Raw genomic sequence first — 15,322 nt, 5'->3', positions numbered from 1 at the left:
GGAAAGAGAGATAGGCAATCCCAACAGGGTATTCATTCTGCAAGTCACCTCCAATCTCAGCCAACACTGAGTCACAGACGTGCATGCAGCTGTCGTGTTCACAGAAGGAATCTGGGTGGGAAGGGATGGGAACCTAAACCTTCTCATGTAAGTTAGTCCCAAAGAATGCTGTGCTACCATTGTACCACTGTTCAGTCCCTATCTTTAACTCTTGAGATCCTTTCAGTAAATATATATCTGTAACATGGTAGTCATTTGCATTTATTCTAAATTTGAATGAGGTATCACTTATCATAAAATATTGCTTAAACAAGACAGTACAATTAAATAGCATTGTTATTTGGATTGATACCATGTCTTAGCAACAAACAGATGAGTGGATTGAAAAAGTGTGGTACATATATACTCCAGAAAGTTACTCAGCCATAAAAAATGAGACCCTCACATTTGATAGAAAGTGCATGAATTTGGGAGATTTATTGCTAAGTGAAGCAAGCCAGACTATGAAAGAGAGGCATTGTATGTCCCCACTCAATATATAACAAATGTTGGCACTCTATGACAGAAACTCAAGGACTGGAAGGAATAAAAGCATGGAGAACCATGGTGATACTGGAGACAGTGAAGAAGGAGAGTAAAAAAAGGGAGAGGGTAAGAGGGAGAGAATTAAGGAGAACAGGGAAGTAAAACATTAAAGGGACTCAAGGTGGAAAGAAATCTGTTGATTATAGTGCATATGGTGTTGGCTTTGACTGAACCCATATACAGTGTACTTATGATGGTAAGATTCATTTGGTATGCTATAATGACACACAGTGATTGAATGACAAAAGTAATTAATTAAAATAAATCACATTGTTAAAAAGACAATAGAATTTTGAAAATGTTGAATATAATACAGAAAATTACAAGAAATAAGGAGCAATGCTTTGTTTATTCTATATATTTAAAGCCCAAAGACCTTAATGGTTTTCTGTATTTATTTAGCATAGTGTTGCTAACTAATTTAATTTCAATTAGATGTCAATATTTGAGCCTCTCTCTCTCTCTCTCTATATATATATATATGTGTGTGTGTGTGTGTGTGTGTGTGTGTGTATAATCTATATATGACATTAAAATAGTAGAACATAAATGAAAATGAGTCATATATTTATAATGTATAACATATACAAAAAATAGATAGAAAATGTACATGTTATAATTTTACTCAAACTAAGGTTAGCTCAATAGCCTGGGATTGCAGTTAAGTTACAATTTTGAACAGCAAATAACCTCTAAGACTTACCAGAACATAGCTATCTTCAATGTACAAGTTCATAAATAGAAGGAAAATGACAAGAACTCCCAAGAATGACACTGTAGAACGCTTTCGCAGGCATCTCATTTTATCCAGTATCTCAAAAATATATTTGATTTGATGAATTTTAATCATCCTCTCCTGTGAAAAAAGGCACAGAATTACTAATGGTTCATTTTGAATGCAAATATTTCTTCATAATATATATAGTGACATCTTCAAATCACACATTTATTTAAATTGTTGACTTTTTTTTTTTTTTGAGAGATTTCTGCTACATAGCATGTATGCTTGCCTGAAAGACAGAGACAGAGAGACAGAAAGTGAGAAATCACACCCCTGGGGGGATGGCCATGTGCCAATCCCTTCTTCATTTCTCTCTCAGGATTTTGGGCACACACACATGTGCCCAGTATGAGTTCTAAGCCCAATGGCTCTGGGACTCAAACTGCAGCCCACTATGTGGAAGTCCACCAACATAACCGTTATGCCATCTGCTGGTCCCAGATTATTAAGCATGTAAAAAACTTGTATGAACATACCTGGAATAATTAACAAACTAATGGAGACATTGTAGTTGATCTTAAATCAGTACAATGGTAATCTAGACTAGTGTAATGAGTTTTCTGGGTTCATCTTTTAAATGAAGTATTTATGTGCAGGAAATGTCAAAGAAATAAAAAAAAAAAAAAGTCCAGCACTCCAAATCTTTGGAACTATGTCCAAGACATAGCTGGAAAATAATATCTCTTCAGTGAATTAATGTAAGAATTAATTCATGGTTCCTTGTAGGTAGATTATAGTAATGAATAATGGAAATAAGGAGAAAAATAAAGAATAGAAGAATTTTGAAAAAGAAATGCTGCAGTAGTATTGTCTATTTCCTTTGACCATATTTTTATGGGTTATTTTCATGGCTAGTCTCCTATAAAAGTTGTGAATAAATGCAAGAGATTCACACACATACATACACATAAACATATAATCTGGGATGTTGGCAGATACATGATATTTCAAATAGTATGAAAAATGGTAAAAAAAATTTTACTTGAAAATAAAACTACAGGTTGTCTGCAATAACACAAAATAGTACAAAACAATATCAATGATACTTTGGGATATAGTTCTAAAGAGTTGACAAAAAAAGAAATGTATGTTTTTAATGACATTATAATGTACAGAACTCGATTATTAGCTATACTCACTCCTGCTACGAGAATAAATTTCAAATGTTGTCATTACAACAAAAGTTAAATACTTGAGGTGAGGAATATATTAACTTTATTTAACTTTTCCACATTGTGTTTAAAAATGATAAGATCAGGTCAGCTCCATGTCCTGCTGGTTAAGAGGGCTGGATCCCACATGGCCCACCTCACAGTTCCAGTCTTGAACTCAGCAACTTGAGAAACACATCAGGCATATGTGCATACATGTCCAAAATCCTGAAAGGAGGGAGAGATGGAGAAGAGATTACAGTATGACCATGGTCCATGGGGGGTGCTTTTTCTTCTCCCTCTCTTTCAGGCAAGCATAAACACCTTCTAGCATACACACACACACACACACACACACACACACACACACACAATAAGACCACTTTGTACTCCATAAATATATACAAGTGTAATTTGTTAATATAATGAAAATAAAGCCACTATATTATTATTGTTGTTATTGCTATTAGTGTTGTTTAGTTACATGTGTACTCACTAGAGAAGGCAAGAGGAAAAGTGAAAAAGCACCCCCCATGGAAGATGCCCAACTGCAATCCCTTCTACTTCATTTTCCTCTCAGAATTTTAGGTATGCACTTACATGTACCTAGGGGCTGCAGGTGCAGAACTTGATTTGCACAATGGCCATGTGGAATCCAACCACCATAACAATCATGCCACCAACTGGCCCAAAGCCAGTATATTATTAATAGCAAAATAAACATATGAATAAATAATGCAGTAAATAAATTATGTCTCTGTCCCTTTCTCCGGTTAGTCCACACACTCTATAGCAAAACCTAAAATAAAAACATAAAAATTATCAGGTATATAGAGACCAGCAGTTGGAGTAATGGCTATGTCGCTGGACTCCCATGTAGTTGACCATGGTTTGAGTCCCAGTCCTGGTGGCTTAAACTCACTCTGTGCGCATGTGCATGTGTGCCTAAGAACCTGAGAGGAGAATGGAGGAGAAGGGATTGCGGCGTGGCCATTACCCGGGGGGTGATTTCTTGTTTTCTGTCTCTCTCTGTCTTTCTGGCAAGTGCACATGCCCTATAGCAAAAACTTCTCTCCCCCCCACAAAAAAAAAATGATTAGGAATATAAAGGACAGTTGTTCCATCACCAGGACAAAATAATAAATAATTATTAAGTAATGCAGAAGTCCCTAGAGAATAATAGTAGCCACTTAAAATCTAATATCTAGTCCTCCAAAATCATTTCAGCACAATAGGGATGACAAATAAATCTCTACACTGTACATGCCCAGTGTAACTGTGGCACAGACAATGGTTAACTAAAGGTTAAAAGCAAGCATCAGTAGGATCAGTGACCCCACATAACTTAACTCCATGCCAACATAATGTATGACACTTTTTGTTCATTTGTTTTCCTAGGGTGTGTGTGTGCTCACCTGAGAGAGAGGGGGAGGGAGAAGAGACAGTACTCCCCATGAGGAATTGTCAAACCACAGCCCACTCTCCTCTATCTTTCCTCCTTTCAAGATTTTGGGCACACACACACAGGCTCCCAGCAAATTTCTCAAGCCCGTGGTCTCTGACTTGAACCACAGTTGCCATGTGGAATCTGGTTGCTCAACCACCAGGTACAGAGCTGGTCTGAATACAACACTTTTTTTTTTTTTAATACATTCAATTGCTGTGCATCCTTACAGCATACCAAATGAATTTGCCCATCCTGAATACACTGTATATTGGCTCAATACTTTTTGAAGACCTGTAAAAATACCTAAAACTGAAGAACGCCATGTGGAATCTGGTTGCTCAACCACCAGGTACAGAGCTGGTCTGAATACAACACTTTTTTTTTTTTAATACATTCAATTGCTGTGCATCCTTACAGCATACCAAATGAATTTGCCCATCCTGAATACACTGTATATTGGCTCAATACTTTTTGAAGACCTGTAAAAATACCTAAAACTGAAGAACACAAAATTCACAATATCTAGCATCCAATAAAAATTATTAGCATATCAGGGCCAGCAAGTGTCATAGTGGTTGGGGCACTGGACTCCTGCATGGCTCAGAGAAGTCAAGTCCCAAACCCGGTGGCTTGAAAATCATGCCAGGCACTTGTACATACATGCCCGAAATTCCAAGAGGAAGTGAAGGAGAAAATATTGTAAAATGGCTATTCCCCTGGGGTATGATGATTTCTCACTTTCCCTCTCTGTCACTATCTCTGTCTCTCTCTGGTTTGCTCATACACCTTAAGGCAAAACCTAAAAAAATACAGAAAAAAAAAAAAAAAAAGAAAGAATATCAGGTCATATAAAGGACAATTGGCCCATAACTAAGACAAAAACCAATAAAAATAAAATTTGTTTTAAATGATAGAGATGGTAAGAGTTAGAAGAAATTATTAAAAATATCATAAATATGTCCCATGAAAATAATGAGAGAAATTAAGTGTATTAAAAAAGTAGAATTCCTAGAGAAGAAATATACAATACCTGAAATACAAATATACTCACAGGCATTAACAAATTGCACATAAGGAAGAGCAGGAGAAAAGATTAACTACTGAAAATATAACAATAAAAATAATACAAATTACGCATAAAAAAATCTAGCCAAATTATTTTCCTAATTCGTGCCCCACAGGAAATGTGAGATAATACATTAAAACTACTAATTTTCAGAGTGGTTTGTTAGAAAACAATAGAGGGAACCAGCAGTTAGCGTAATGGTTATGTCGCTGGACTCCCACGTAGTCGACCGTGGTTCGCGTCCCAGACCCAGTGGCTTAAAACTCATGCTGGACGCGTGTGCGTGCGTGCCCAAGATCCCGAGAGGAGAATGGAGGAGAAGGGATTGCAGCGTGACCATCCCCCCGGGGGGTGATTTTTCGCTTTCTGTCTCTCTGTCTCTTTCTGTCTGTCTGGCAAGCACACGTGCTGTATAGCAAAAAACCTCTCAAAAAAAAAAAAAAAAAAGAAAAGAAAACAATAGATAACTGATAACAGCTCTCTCCAGGAACCTCACTTTAAATATAAAGACATAAGATGCATTTTTTTTTTTAAAAAAAAGCAGTAGGCACTCCATGGTGGAGACTGAAAGACTGGAGAACATAATGGACACTAAAGACAAAGTGGAAAGCGAGTGTGGGAGGGGAAGAGCATAGGGAATTTGGGGAGGGGGAGGAAATGGAGAGGAAAGACACTTGTGGGACACAGATATGGTTTATTATCTGTTGATTAGGATGTGTATGGTGGTCTCAACTGGGCTGGACTGAGCTGTATATCATGTTGGGTAAAGTCTCTTCACAATCTAAATGATATATAGTGATTTAATGTATGAATAATACTAATAAAAAAGCAATTGGAACATTAGTTAAAAGAAAGCTAGAATGCATATATTTACATAATCCAAAGTATTAATAAAGATGTAATAACTGATAAAGATATCGATTTGTCAAAAGAAGCTTGGTTATCTTATATATGCATGCATCAAATAAAATACTTTTAAAATATATAAAGCAACAACAAATATAAGTGAAAGTAGAAATATATGGATACAAAATTATATCTATACAATTCAATATTCATATCTCAGTAAAACAGGTATATAAAATTAGTGTAGAAGATGTCACCATTATCAAATTAATTAATTTATGGAGCATGACACTCAACAATAAAATACACATTATTTTCAAATACATACTGAATAATCACTAAGACTGTATTTTGTGTTACAAGTTACAATAAACTGAAAGGAACTGAAATGATGTAAGTATGTTAGCCTGATGGAATATCCTTTGAAAGTAACTTGATGTTTCTCTCTTGCAATTTTAGTCTTGTCTCTGTCTGTGGTTTTGGTCAATCTGGCACTGATGTGCCTTACAGATCTTCCTGAGTTGATTCTATATGGGCCCCTTTGTATTTCTTGGATCTGGATATTTGAGTGCTTCTCTACGTTTAGAAAGTTTTTTCCCGGGATTTCATGGAATAGATTATCAATGCCCTTATTAGTTTCTTCACCTTCAAAGATATTAATTATCTGGGTATTTGGGCATTTAATGGTATGTATCATTATTTATATATTATTCATTTGGGGGTTATTTTCTCAATCTTTTTGGTGAATTTTTCTAGGTCAGAGATACTATCTTCTATATCTGAGATCTGATCTTCTGTATGATCTAATCTGCTTTTAATACTTTCAAGAGAGGTTTTGATGGCCTGTATTACAACCTTCATCTCTAACAATTCTGTCTGATTCTTTTTTATGGTGTGTATTTCCTTTCTCAGATCATGCAAGAACTTCCTCACCTCCTGAACTCATCTCTTTTCTTCTGTATATCCTGGAGTTTGTTGGCTCTCTTTTCTTACATCTCTGTTAGCTTTGTCACTCTGAATATTTAAAATTCTTTTTTTTTTTTTTTGGAGAGATTTTCGCTATAGGGCGCCTGCGCTATCGACAGACAGAGACATTAGAGACAGAAAGCAAGAAATCACCCCCCAGGGGGGATGGTCACGCTGCAATCCCTTCTCCTCCATTCTTCTCTCGGGATCTTGGGCATGCATGCACACGCGCCCGGCGTGAGTTTTAAGCCACGGGGTCCAAGACGCGAACCGCGGTCGACTGCGTGGGAGTCCAGCGACATAGCCATTATGCTAACTGCTGGTTCCTGAATATTTAAAATTCTTTATCTGACATTTCCATGAGTTCCCTTGTATTCTCTGTAGAGGATGAGTTATTCTTTTCCCTTGGGGGAGAGATATCTATTTGGTTTCTCATATTTCTTGTGCTTCTGTAGTGGTTTCTGGTCATTTAATGGATTATACATATTTTTCCTGGTTTTTGGAGTTAAACCTGAGCATTCAGAAACATCCAGGAGGAGGTAATCTGCAATCTCTAAGCAGTACCATCTTTATCCCTTTGTGCAGCATATTCCTTAGGTATTGAAGATTAACCTGACCGTGAAAGTATTCAGATATTTGACTACTGTGCACCTATACCTGTTGGGAAATCCAGTGTGCATTCATTAGCATAAAAGTGAGGTATTAGAAAAAGAAAAAGAGAAATGAAACAAACAAAAAAGAGAAAAAATTAAAAAATATAAAAAAAGAAAAAAAATTAAAGCAAAAAAATGAAAACCTGGCTAGATCTGGGGGGCAGAAGGGTGAAGTCTGGGCAGAAGAACTTCAGTTGTCCTAATCTCTGAAAATAGTCACTCAGAACTCAAATATAGATGGCAGGTGATTGGTCTGTGCTGGCTAGATCTGGGGGAACAGGAAGGTGAATTTTGGGCAAAAGATCTTCAGTTGTCCTAATCCTTGGAAAGGGTCACTCAGAACTCCAATATAGATGGCTGGTGATTGGCTTATTTTGGCTAGAACTGGGGTCAGGAGGATAAAGCCTTGGGAGAAATGCTTCAGCCCCAATCTGAATAAATTAGTCTTAAAGACGCCACAAAATAATCAAATTAGGCAAAAAAAAAGAAAAATAGAAAAAATAAAGATAAAAATGAAAATAAAAGAATAATGAAAAATAAAACCAAATGCTTGTCCTTTGAACAAATCAAAAAAATATCTCTCACTAGAATGATAAAGAAAAATGATAAGACAGAATCACTGATATTAGGAATAGACAGGTACTATTATGGATTGTGCAGATATTAAATGGAGAAAGGAATTTTAAAAACATATGCTACAGGTTGCATGCACTCTCTGGGGTGAGACAGATGGAGAGAAAGGGAAAGTGAGTAAGCACCTTCTAGGAGGAATGGTCAGGGCACAATCTCTTCTCCAGTCTTCTGTTGGGATTTTAAGTATGCACATACATGCACCTGGCGTGTTTCTCAAGCTGCCAGGTCCAGGACTCAAATCATAGGGTTGACCAAGTGGGATCCAGCCGCTTTAACAACCACACTACCTGGATTCAATGACAGAAGAGTTATTTTTTTAAGAATTATTTTATTTAATTTTTATTATTATTAATATTTTCCAGTATTATCAGACATACAGAGAGAGAGAAAGTGAGATTGCAAGCCACCAGTCAAGGATTTGAATCATGGTTGGCCATGTGGGAGTCCAGCACCTTTAACCACCATACCACCTGCTGGCCCCAGAAGAGTTATTTTGATTCAGTGTTTGTTGTTGCTCCTTTTGGCTTAGTAAATTATGGATGGAGTAAATTTTAAATAGTACAATGGTAGAGGGAAAAATATGACTTTGTCTTATGTGCTTCTGATCCTTTAACTTTTGTTTCCAGTATCTAGAGGTAATTCTAGTGAGTGTCCCCAAAGAAACTGTGGTTCACCCTGTGAGTTGTGAGACTTTCCTCAATGACCCACCTGTACTGTCATGTTCACAGGAAAGATTTCTGTTCATTGAGAACTGCTACTTTCAAGACATTTAACAGTAAGACGTGTGTCTGCGGGTCTATGTCACAGGCTCAATGAGGAACAGAAGTTGCTGTCGCCATTTCTTCACATCTTAAAGTCTAGGCAATTGATTTTACCATGACTAAAAACCTTTTTTCTTCTTTCTTTCTTTCTTTCTTTCTTTCTTTCTTTCTTTCTTTCTTTCTTTCTTTCTTTCTTTCTTTTTCTTTCTTTCTTTCTTCTTTCTTTCTTTCTTTCTTTTTCTTTCTTTCTTTTTCTTTCTTTCTTTCTTAATCACTCATAAAATCACTCATTTAGATCTATTTAATAACTTTGCTTAATCAGCCCCTTAAAGTTTGTCTATTTTTACAGGCTATCTACATTTTCTTACTTTACAAACTTAATTGTTTTATACACTAGAAAGTGAATGTATAGTTTTACCTATTAGAAAGTGAAATGGGCTTTTGAAATTTTGTTTTTAGAGTTCTGTATGCTTCTGTTCAAAACAGCTAATTAGCAATTAAACAGTACAAGGAAAATAACACACTTGTCAGATGTGTGCATCACACACCTGTCAGACATGTGCATAACACACCTGTCAGACGTGTGTGTAATAGGGCCACCCTCAGGAGGGAGTGAGAGGGCTAATTCAAGCATCTGAAGTAACAATGGACTCCAGCACTGAAACTTTCAGGGCAAGGGACTTGATCTTTATTTTCATTCACAGTAGGGAATGGCTCCAACTGTCACACCTTAGAACAAACACATGACCACCCTAGAAATGCCACCTGGCCTGAGCAAAAGGAACACAATTTCTATTAGCATGCCTTTGTAGTATAAACATCTTGTTAAATGTTCAAAAACAAACAAACAAACAAACAGAAACTCTACACACACACACACACACACACACAGACAGACACACACACACACAAATGATAATATGTTGAATTCTGCAAATTCTATCATATCTTAGAGGTTATTCCAGGTCTTCATACAAAAAATACATATTTTTAATTTTTATTTTAATTACATTCAATCACTTGTATCACTACAACATATCAAATGAATTTTCTCATCCTGAATACACTGTATATTGGTTCAAAGATATTGCTATACATATTATCAGCAGTAGATAAATTTCCATTTTTGTGTCCCTTAGATGTTTTGCTTCTTTCTTTTTCCTCAGATAAGGGACTGATAACCAGAATATACAGATAATTCTAACAACTTAGCCCCCCCTAAAAATTATCAACCCAATAAAAAGATGGGCAAATGAGCTGAACAGACAACACTCTAAGGAAGACATTCAAACAGCCAAAAAAGTTATTAAAAAATGCTCAAAATCATTTATCATAGGATAGATGCAAATTAAAACTACAATGAAATACCACCAAACCCTCGTAAGAATGGCTAAGATTAAAAAAAAAAAAGAATGATAAGTGCTGGCGAGGCTGTGGAGAAAAGGGAACTCTCCTACACTGTTGGTGGGAATGTAAATTAGGATAGCCAGTGTGGAGAACAATATAGAGATTCCTCAAAGACCTACAAATAGAATTACCCAGATGATTCAGCAATTCCTATTGGGTAAACTGGAATGCACTCAGTCAGAAAAACACTTGCACATCCATGTTTATTGCAGCATTATTCACAATTGCTAAGACATGAGAATAACCCAAATGTCCACAAACAGATGAATGGATTGAAAAGTGGCCCATATATACAACAGAACACTATTCAGTCATAAAACAAAAACAAAAGCAATGAGATCCTGGCATTTGATAGAAAGTAAACAAATATGAAAGATTTCCTGCTAAGCAAAGCAAGCCAAACTATGAAAGAGAGGCATTGTATGCCCCTATTCAACATATATTCAATGTTTGCACTCTATGGCAGAAATTGAAAGTTTGAAAAGTATAAAGGCATGGAGAGCAACTGTGGATACTAGAAAGTGTGGGAGGAGGGTGGAAAATGAAGGAGGGTGGGAGGGAGGAATCAAGGGGAAAAAGAAAGAACCTCTTAGTGATTTTTTAACTCAATAACTCATACCCTGTTCCTTGATTATAAATTTCTACTTTTTCTTGTTATTTTTGGAGTTGAGCCCAATCTCTCTTCCCTTTTGCAAAGCCCAATTGCAGTAGTTCCTTGAAGTCCATTCAGTAAAGCCAACTTCGCTATCTTTTTAAATTTATTTTATTTTATTTTAATATTTTTGCCATAGGTATGTGAGCTTACCAAAGAGAGAGACAGAGAAAGTGAAAGTATGAAAACACTCTCAGGGAGAATGACCACCCTACAATCCTTTGTCCTCCATTCTCCCGTCAGGGTTCTGGGCATGCACTCATGTAGGCCTGGCATAATTTTCAAGCCAAAATTTTCAAGGTTTGGGACTCAATCTGCATCTGACCAGGTGGGAGTCCAGTGCCTTAGCCACCATGCCACCAGCTAGTCCCCAACCTTGCTATCTTTATCATTGTCCTGGATAACTTTTTCTTCAATAGATTTGTTGCTATGAAGGAGACACGATTTATCATTGAACATACAGAACTCTCACTGAAGATGTCAAATGCGCACCTTTGAAGACTTTATCTTCACTTCTGGCTGATTGATGGGGGTCTATTGGTGATGTCAACTCCTGAGCTGGTGTTTCACATGACAGTCTGTTGAAGCACACACAGTAAGGATAGATTTTTATTCTTAAGATTATTAGGGTAATATACAAGCTGCCTTATAAGATTGGGTTAGAGTTTTGTGTTTTTCTGTTTTACAAAGTTAGTTTAGGGACCAGAAGGTGGCATGGTGGTTAAGGTAGCTGAATTCCCACATTTGACTATGGCTCAAGTCCTGGACCCAGTGGCTTGAAAAGCAGGCTGGGGAGGGACCAGCAGATGTGTATTGATTACATTGCTAGACTCCCATGTAGTCAACCACGGTTCGAGTCCTGGACCCAGTGGCTTGAAACTCACTCTCTGGGCATATGTGTGTGTGTGTGTGCCCATAATCCCTAGAGGACAATGGAGGAGAAGGGATTATGCCATGGCCATCTTCTCTGGGGAGGGGTGATTTCTTCCTTTCTGTCTCTCCGGGGAGCACACACACCCTATAGCAAAAATCTCTCTCCAATTAAAAAAAAAAAAGTTAAAGAAAAAGAAAAGAAAAAATCAGGTTCGGTTTGTGTGCTTGCATGTCCAAAATCCTGAGAGAATAGAGGAGAAGGGATTGCAGTGTGGTCATCCCCCGTGGGGGAGGGGGTGATTTCTCACTTCTCCTCTGTTTCTCTCCCCTCTGTTGAGCATATGCTTTCTATGGCGGGGGGTGGAGGGGATTGAAAGAAAGAAAGAGTTAGTTTAGAGTCACAGGTAGGTAGCTATTTCTAAGAAGTTAAGAAGTTGGGCTAGAGTTCTAGACTCCTCTATTAGAAAGGACCTGCTGGCATGGGAGTCTTTCTTCCTGACTCTCTTTCAAGTGGAAATTTGTTCTATAATTCCCTGAACTGGAAAACTTTTCCTGGCTCTTTGTGAGGCCTCTCTGTTCTATTTGATCTGTTTCTCCTGGAGTAATTTCTCAGTTAATTAAAACCCTCTTCTTGAATCTCTGCTATGCCTGCTAGCTCTGTCCACTCCTTTTTCGGTCATTACTTTGCAGAGGATTATTTGGAATTTCAGTAGTCTCCTTGAGAAACCAAAGATTTCCCCAAACTGGATTTTCTGAGAACTCTCCCTTCCTATTGCTTCTCCTCCTGCTTCTTTTTCTTACCACCTTCAATCTTCCCTTCAGCTTCCTTGAATCATGCAATGTGCCACTTCAGTGCTCTCACTTCTTTATCCCCCTCTCCTGCTAGATCTTGCTAGATTGCAGCCCCTCAATCACTTACACTTTAGGAGCTCCTAATCCCATAAGGAATTTTAAGGGTCTCAGGAATCCCAAAGAAAAACAGCTTGAGGTTGAAAAGAGAAAAGCAAAAGCTAATTGAAAATAGACTGGACATTTTATCCAGAGGAGGCTAGGCTTTGGAAACATCCAGACAGGAACTTGATGTTTCCTCAGTCTCTTGCATAAAGTTTAATCACAGACCCCATAAGATTACATTTCCAGGCCAAAAAAAAGAAATCCTGGAGATCTCTTCCAGGAGTGTTGATAAGAAGCTCTAACTCTTATACAGGGGATGTAAACTTTTAACTGTATTACTTGTCAAAAATACAATTTGTTTAAAATATAAAGTAGAGCAAAAAGGAGAGGACATTACTCCATTCTCCAATTCATGGTTAAAGTTTTAGAATGAAAACTATAAAAATTGTATTTACATATGTCTGCATGTATGTTTGTATATGTTATATGTGTATATATGTGTGTGTATGTGCTATATTCTATCTCTAAATGATATTACTAATTTCTTTATAAAATCCCTTTAAAGAATTCTATTCCAACTGTGTTGGTGATGAATAAGTGCTTGTGTTAGCCAAATATTTTTTTTCTTTATGTACTTTCATTTCTTTTATGAGAGTGAGACAGACAGCAAGAGTGAGATTGATAGCAATATAAAATATATAGAGAGAGAGACAAGCACCCTCAACAGGGTCATAAGCCCCCATTTAGTCCATTCCATTGATAATAACAGAAAACACTAGACACTGGGCAATTTAAGAAATAGGGATTTATTTACATCATTGCTTGATGGTTCAAAATCCAGAAGCCACATCTAAGGCTTTTCTGTTGGTGGGGTCCTAAGTCCACGCAGGAAGGTTGTCATTGTGAGAAAACAGGAGCAGGTATCTATGTATGTTCATTTTTCATCTGTCTCTTTGTCTAATTCTCTCTACTTATAAAGTCTCCAGTAATTAGAGGTGCCCTACCTTAGGGCTCCACCTTTCTTTTTTTTACATGAGATTTTGTCTTAGGACTCATGCACTTGCCGGAGAGACACACAGAGACAGTGAGTGAGAAAGTAAGAAATCACCCACCAGAGGGTATGGCCATGTCACAATCACTTGTCCTCCATTCTCCTCCTGATCCTTGGGCACACATGCACACATGCCTGGTGTGATTTTGAAGCTGCCAGGTCTGGGACTCAAACTGTGGTAGGCCATGTGGAAGTCTACCAATGTAACTACTATACCATCTACTGACCCCGGCTACAACTTTCTATATTATGAAAGTTTTAAGTTTCTCCTTAACATATTTGTATCTCAACATACCAATTTGTTGGGGACACATACCATAGCATTCTGCCCGTAGACCCATAATTCATGTACTTTTTCATACAAAATCATTCCAATAGTCCCAAAACCTTTAGATAGTCTAGCAACAACTTGAAAGTCCAAATTCCAGAATCTGATCAGACTCAAAAAAATTCCTTCCAACTATGAAATTTTAAAATCAAAACCAATTACATACTCAAAATGCAAAGTCAAAACAGACACATTGTAGAAATGTCCACTGTACAAGTACAAAAAAGTAACAGTCCTCAAAGGAGGTTCCAAGCAAGATCTAAAGCCAAGAGCGCAGACATTCAATCTTGATCATCAGAGTAATATATCAGATTATGTCCTGCCGTTTGGACAGTCTGATGCAGGGGTTGGGCTCCCACAGCACTGGACATGCTTGCTCTCCTAGCCTTACTAGACTTGTTTCATGCTACAACTCTCTGCAGTTGTCTCATTCCTAACTTCTTTCAGGCTGGCACTATACCTTGATCATTCCACAATTCTGGTATCCCAGGGATGATTATCCTGGTGGCTCCACTAGGCTTTGACCTGGTGAAAACTCTGTGATAGTTCTGACCCCACATTGCCATTTGTCTTTGTCCCTGTGGAGTATCTCTGCAGGGACTCTGCCACTGTGACAAGTTTCTGCCTAGGATCCCAGGCTGTCTGAGATACTCTATGAAATCTGGGTAGAGACCTCCATGTCTTCATGACTCTTGAATTCTGTGAGGCTGAACAACTACCTTCACATACATGCCACCTGCATCTGCCACTTGCAAATTTGGAACAGAAGGTGGAGCAACAACCTTAACAGCAGGTTGAGTTCCACCTTGTGCTGTAGAATGCTTTACTAGGATGCAGGGAATAGAGTACCAAGGCAGTTCACTTCAAGGAACCCATCCTAGACCAGTCCTCTGAAATCGTTTGTTATTCTAGGCTTCTGGAAATGTGACAGGGACGGCATACTTGAAGATACCCAAAATGCCCTTGGAGATTTTCTCCTATCATCCAGGTGATCGTCACTTGGTTTGCTTTGAGCCCTACTAATTAATCATTTTAGTAAGTGAGTGTTGTAGTACTCCTTTAGTTTTTCATGCTAGAAATGCTCATTCATTTTTTTGTTTGTTTGTTTGTTTTAATTGCCAGAGGGCACATGTATTCTTCGGAGAGAGACAGAGAGATTGAGACAAGGAGTGGTAGAGAGAGGCAGACAACATCTTTTTATTTTATTTTATTTTATTTTTTAAACTAT

The 15,322-nt window shown here is 37.5% G+C and overlaps 1 protein-coding gene across 9 annotated transcripts in view; it reads right to left on the bottom strand.

Annotated features, from left to right (window-relative positions):
- Window positions 1-15,322, bottom strand: part of MGAT4C (MGAT4 family member C) — a 290,719-nt gene that overhangs the window by 11,929 nt on the left and 263,468 nt on the right. For 7 of the 9 annotated variants that reach the window (XM_027768721.1, XM_006169606.3, XM_006169600.3 and 4 more), the window contains 2 exons: window positions 11,441-11,526; window positions 1,289-1,441 (listed from right to left, as the gene is read on the bottom strand). In XM_027768721.1, the coding sequence (XP_027624522.1) occupies window positions 1,289-1,435 (147 nt within the window). In that variant the 5' untranslated portion in view covers window positions 1,436-1,441; window positions 11,441-11,526. Of the gene's footprint in view, window positions 1-1,288; window positions 1,442-2,674; window positions 2,693-11,440; window positions 11,527-15,322 lie in introns of those variants that run through there. The other 2 variants (XM_006169608.3, XM_006169604.3) reach the window with 2 other exon arrangements.

Source organism: Tupaia chinensis, unplaced genomic scaffold (assembly GCF_000334495.1).
Source record: "Tupaia chinensis unplaced genomic scaffold, TupChi_1.0 Scaffold147312_1, whole genome shotgun sequence".
Classification (NCBI taxonomy): Eukaryota; Metazoa; Chordata; class Mammalia; order Scandentia; family Tupaiidae; genus Tupaia; species Tupaia belangeri.
The sequence above is the reverse complement of the archived record's forward strand: the minus strand, read 5'-3'. Positions and strand labels throughout refer to the sequence as shown.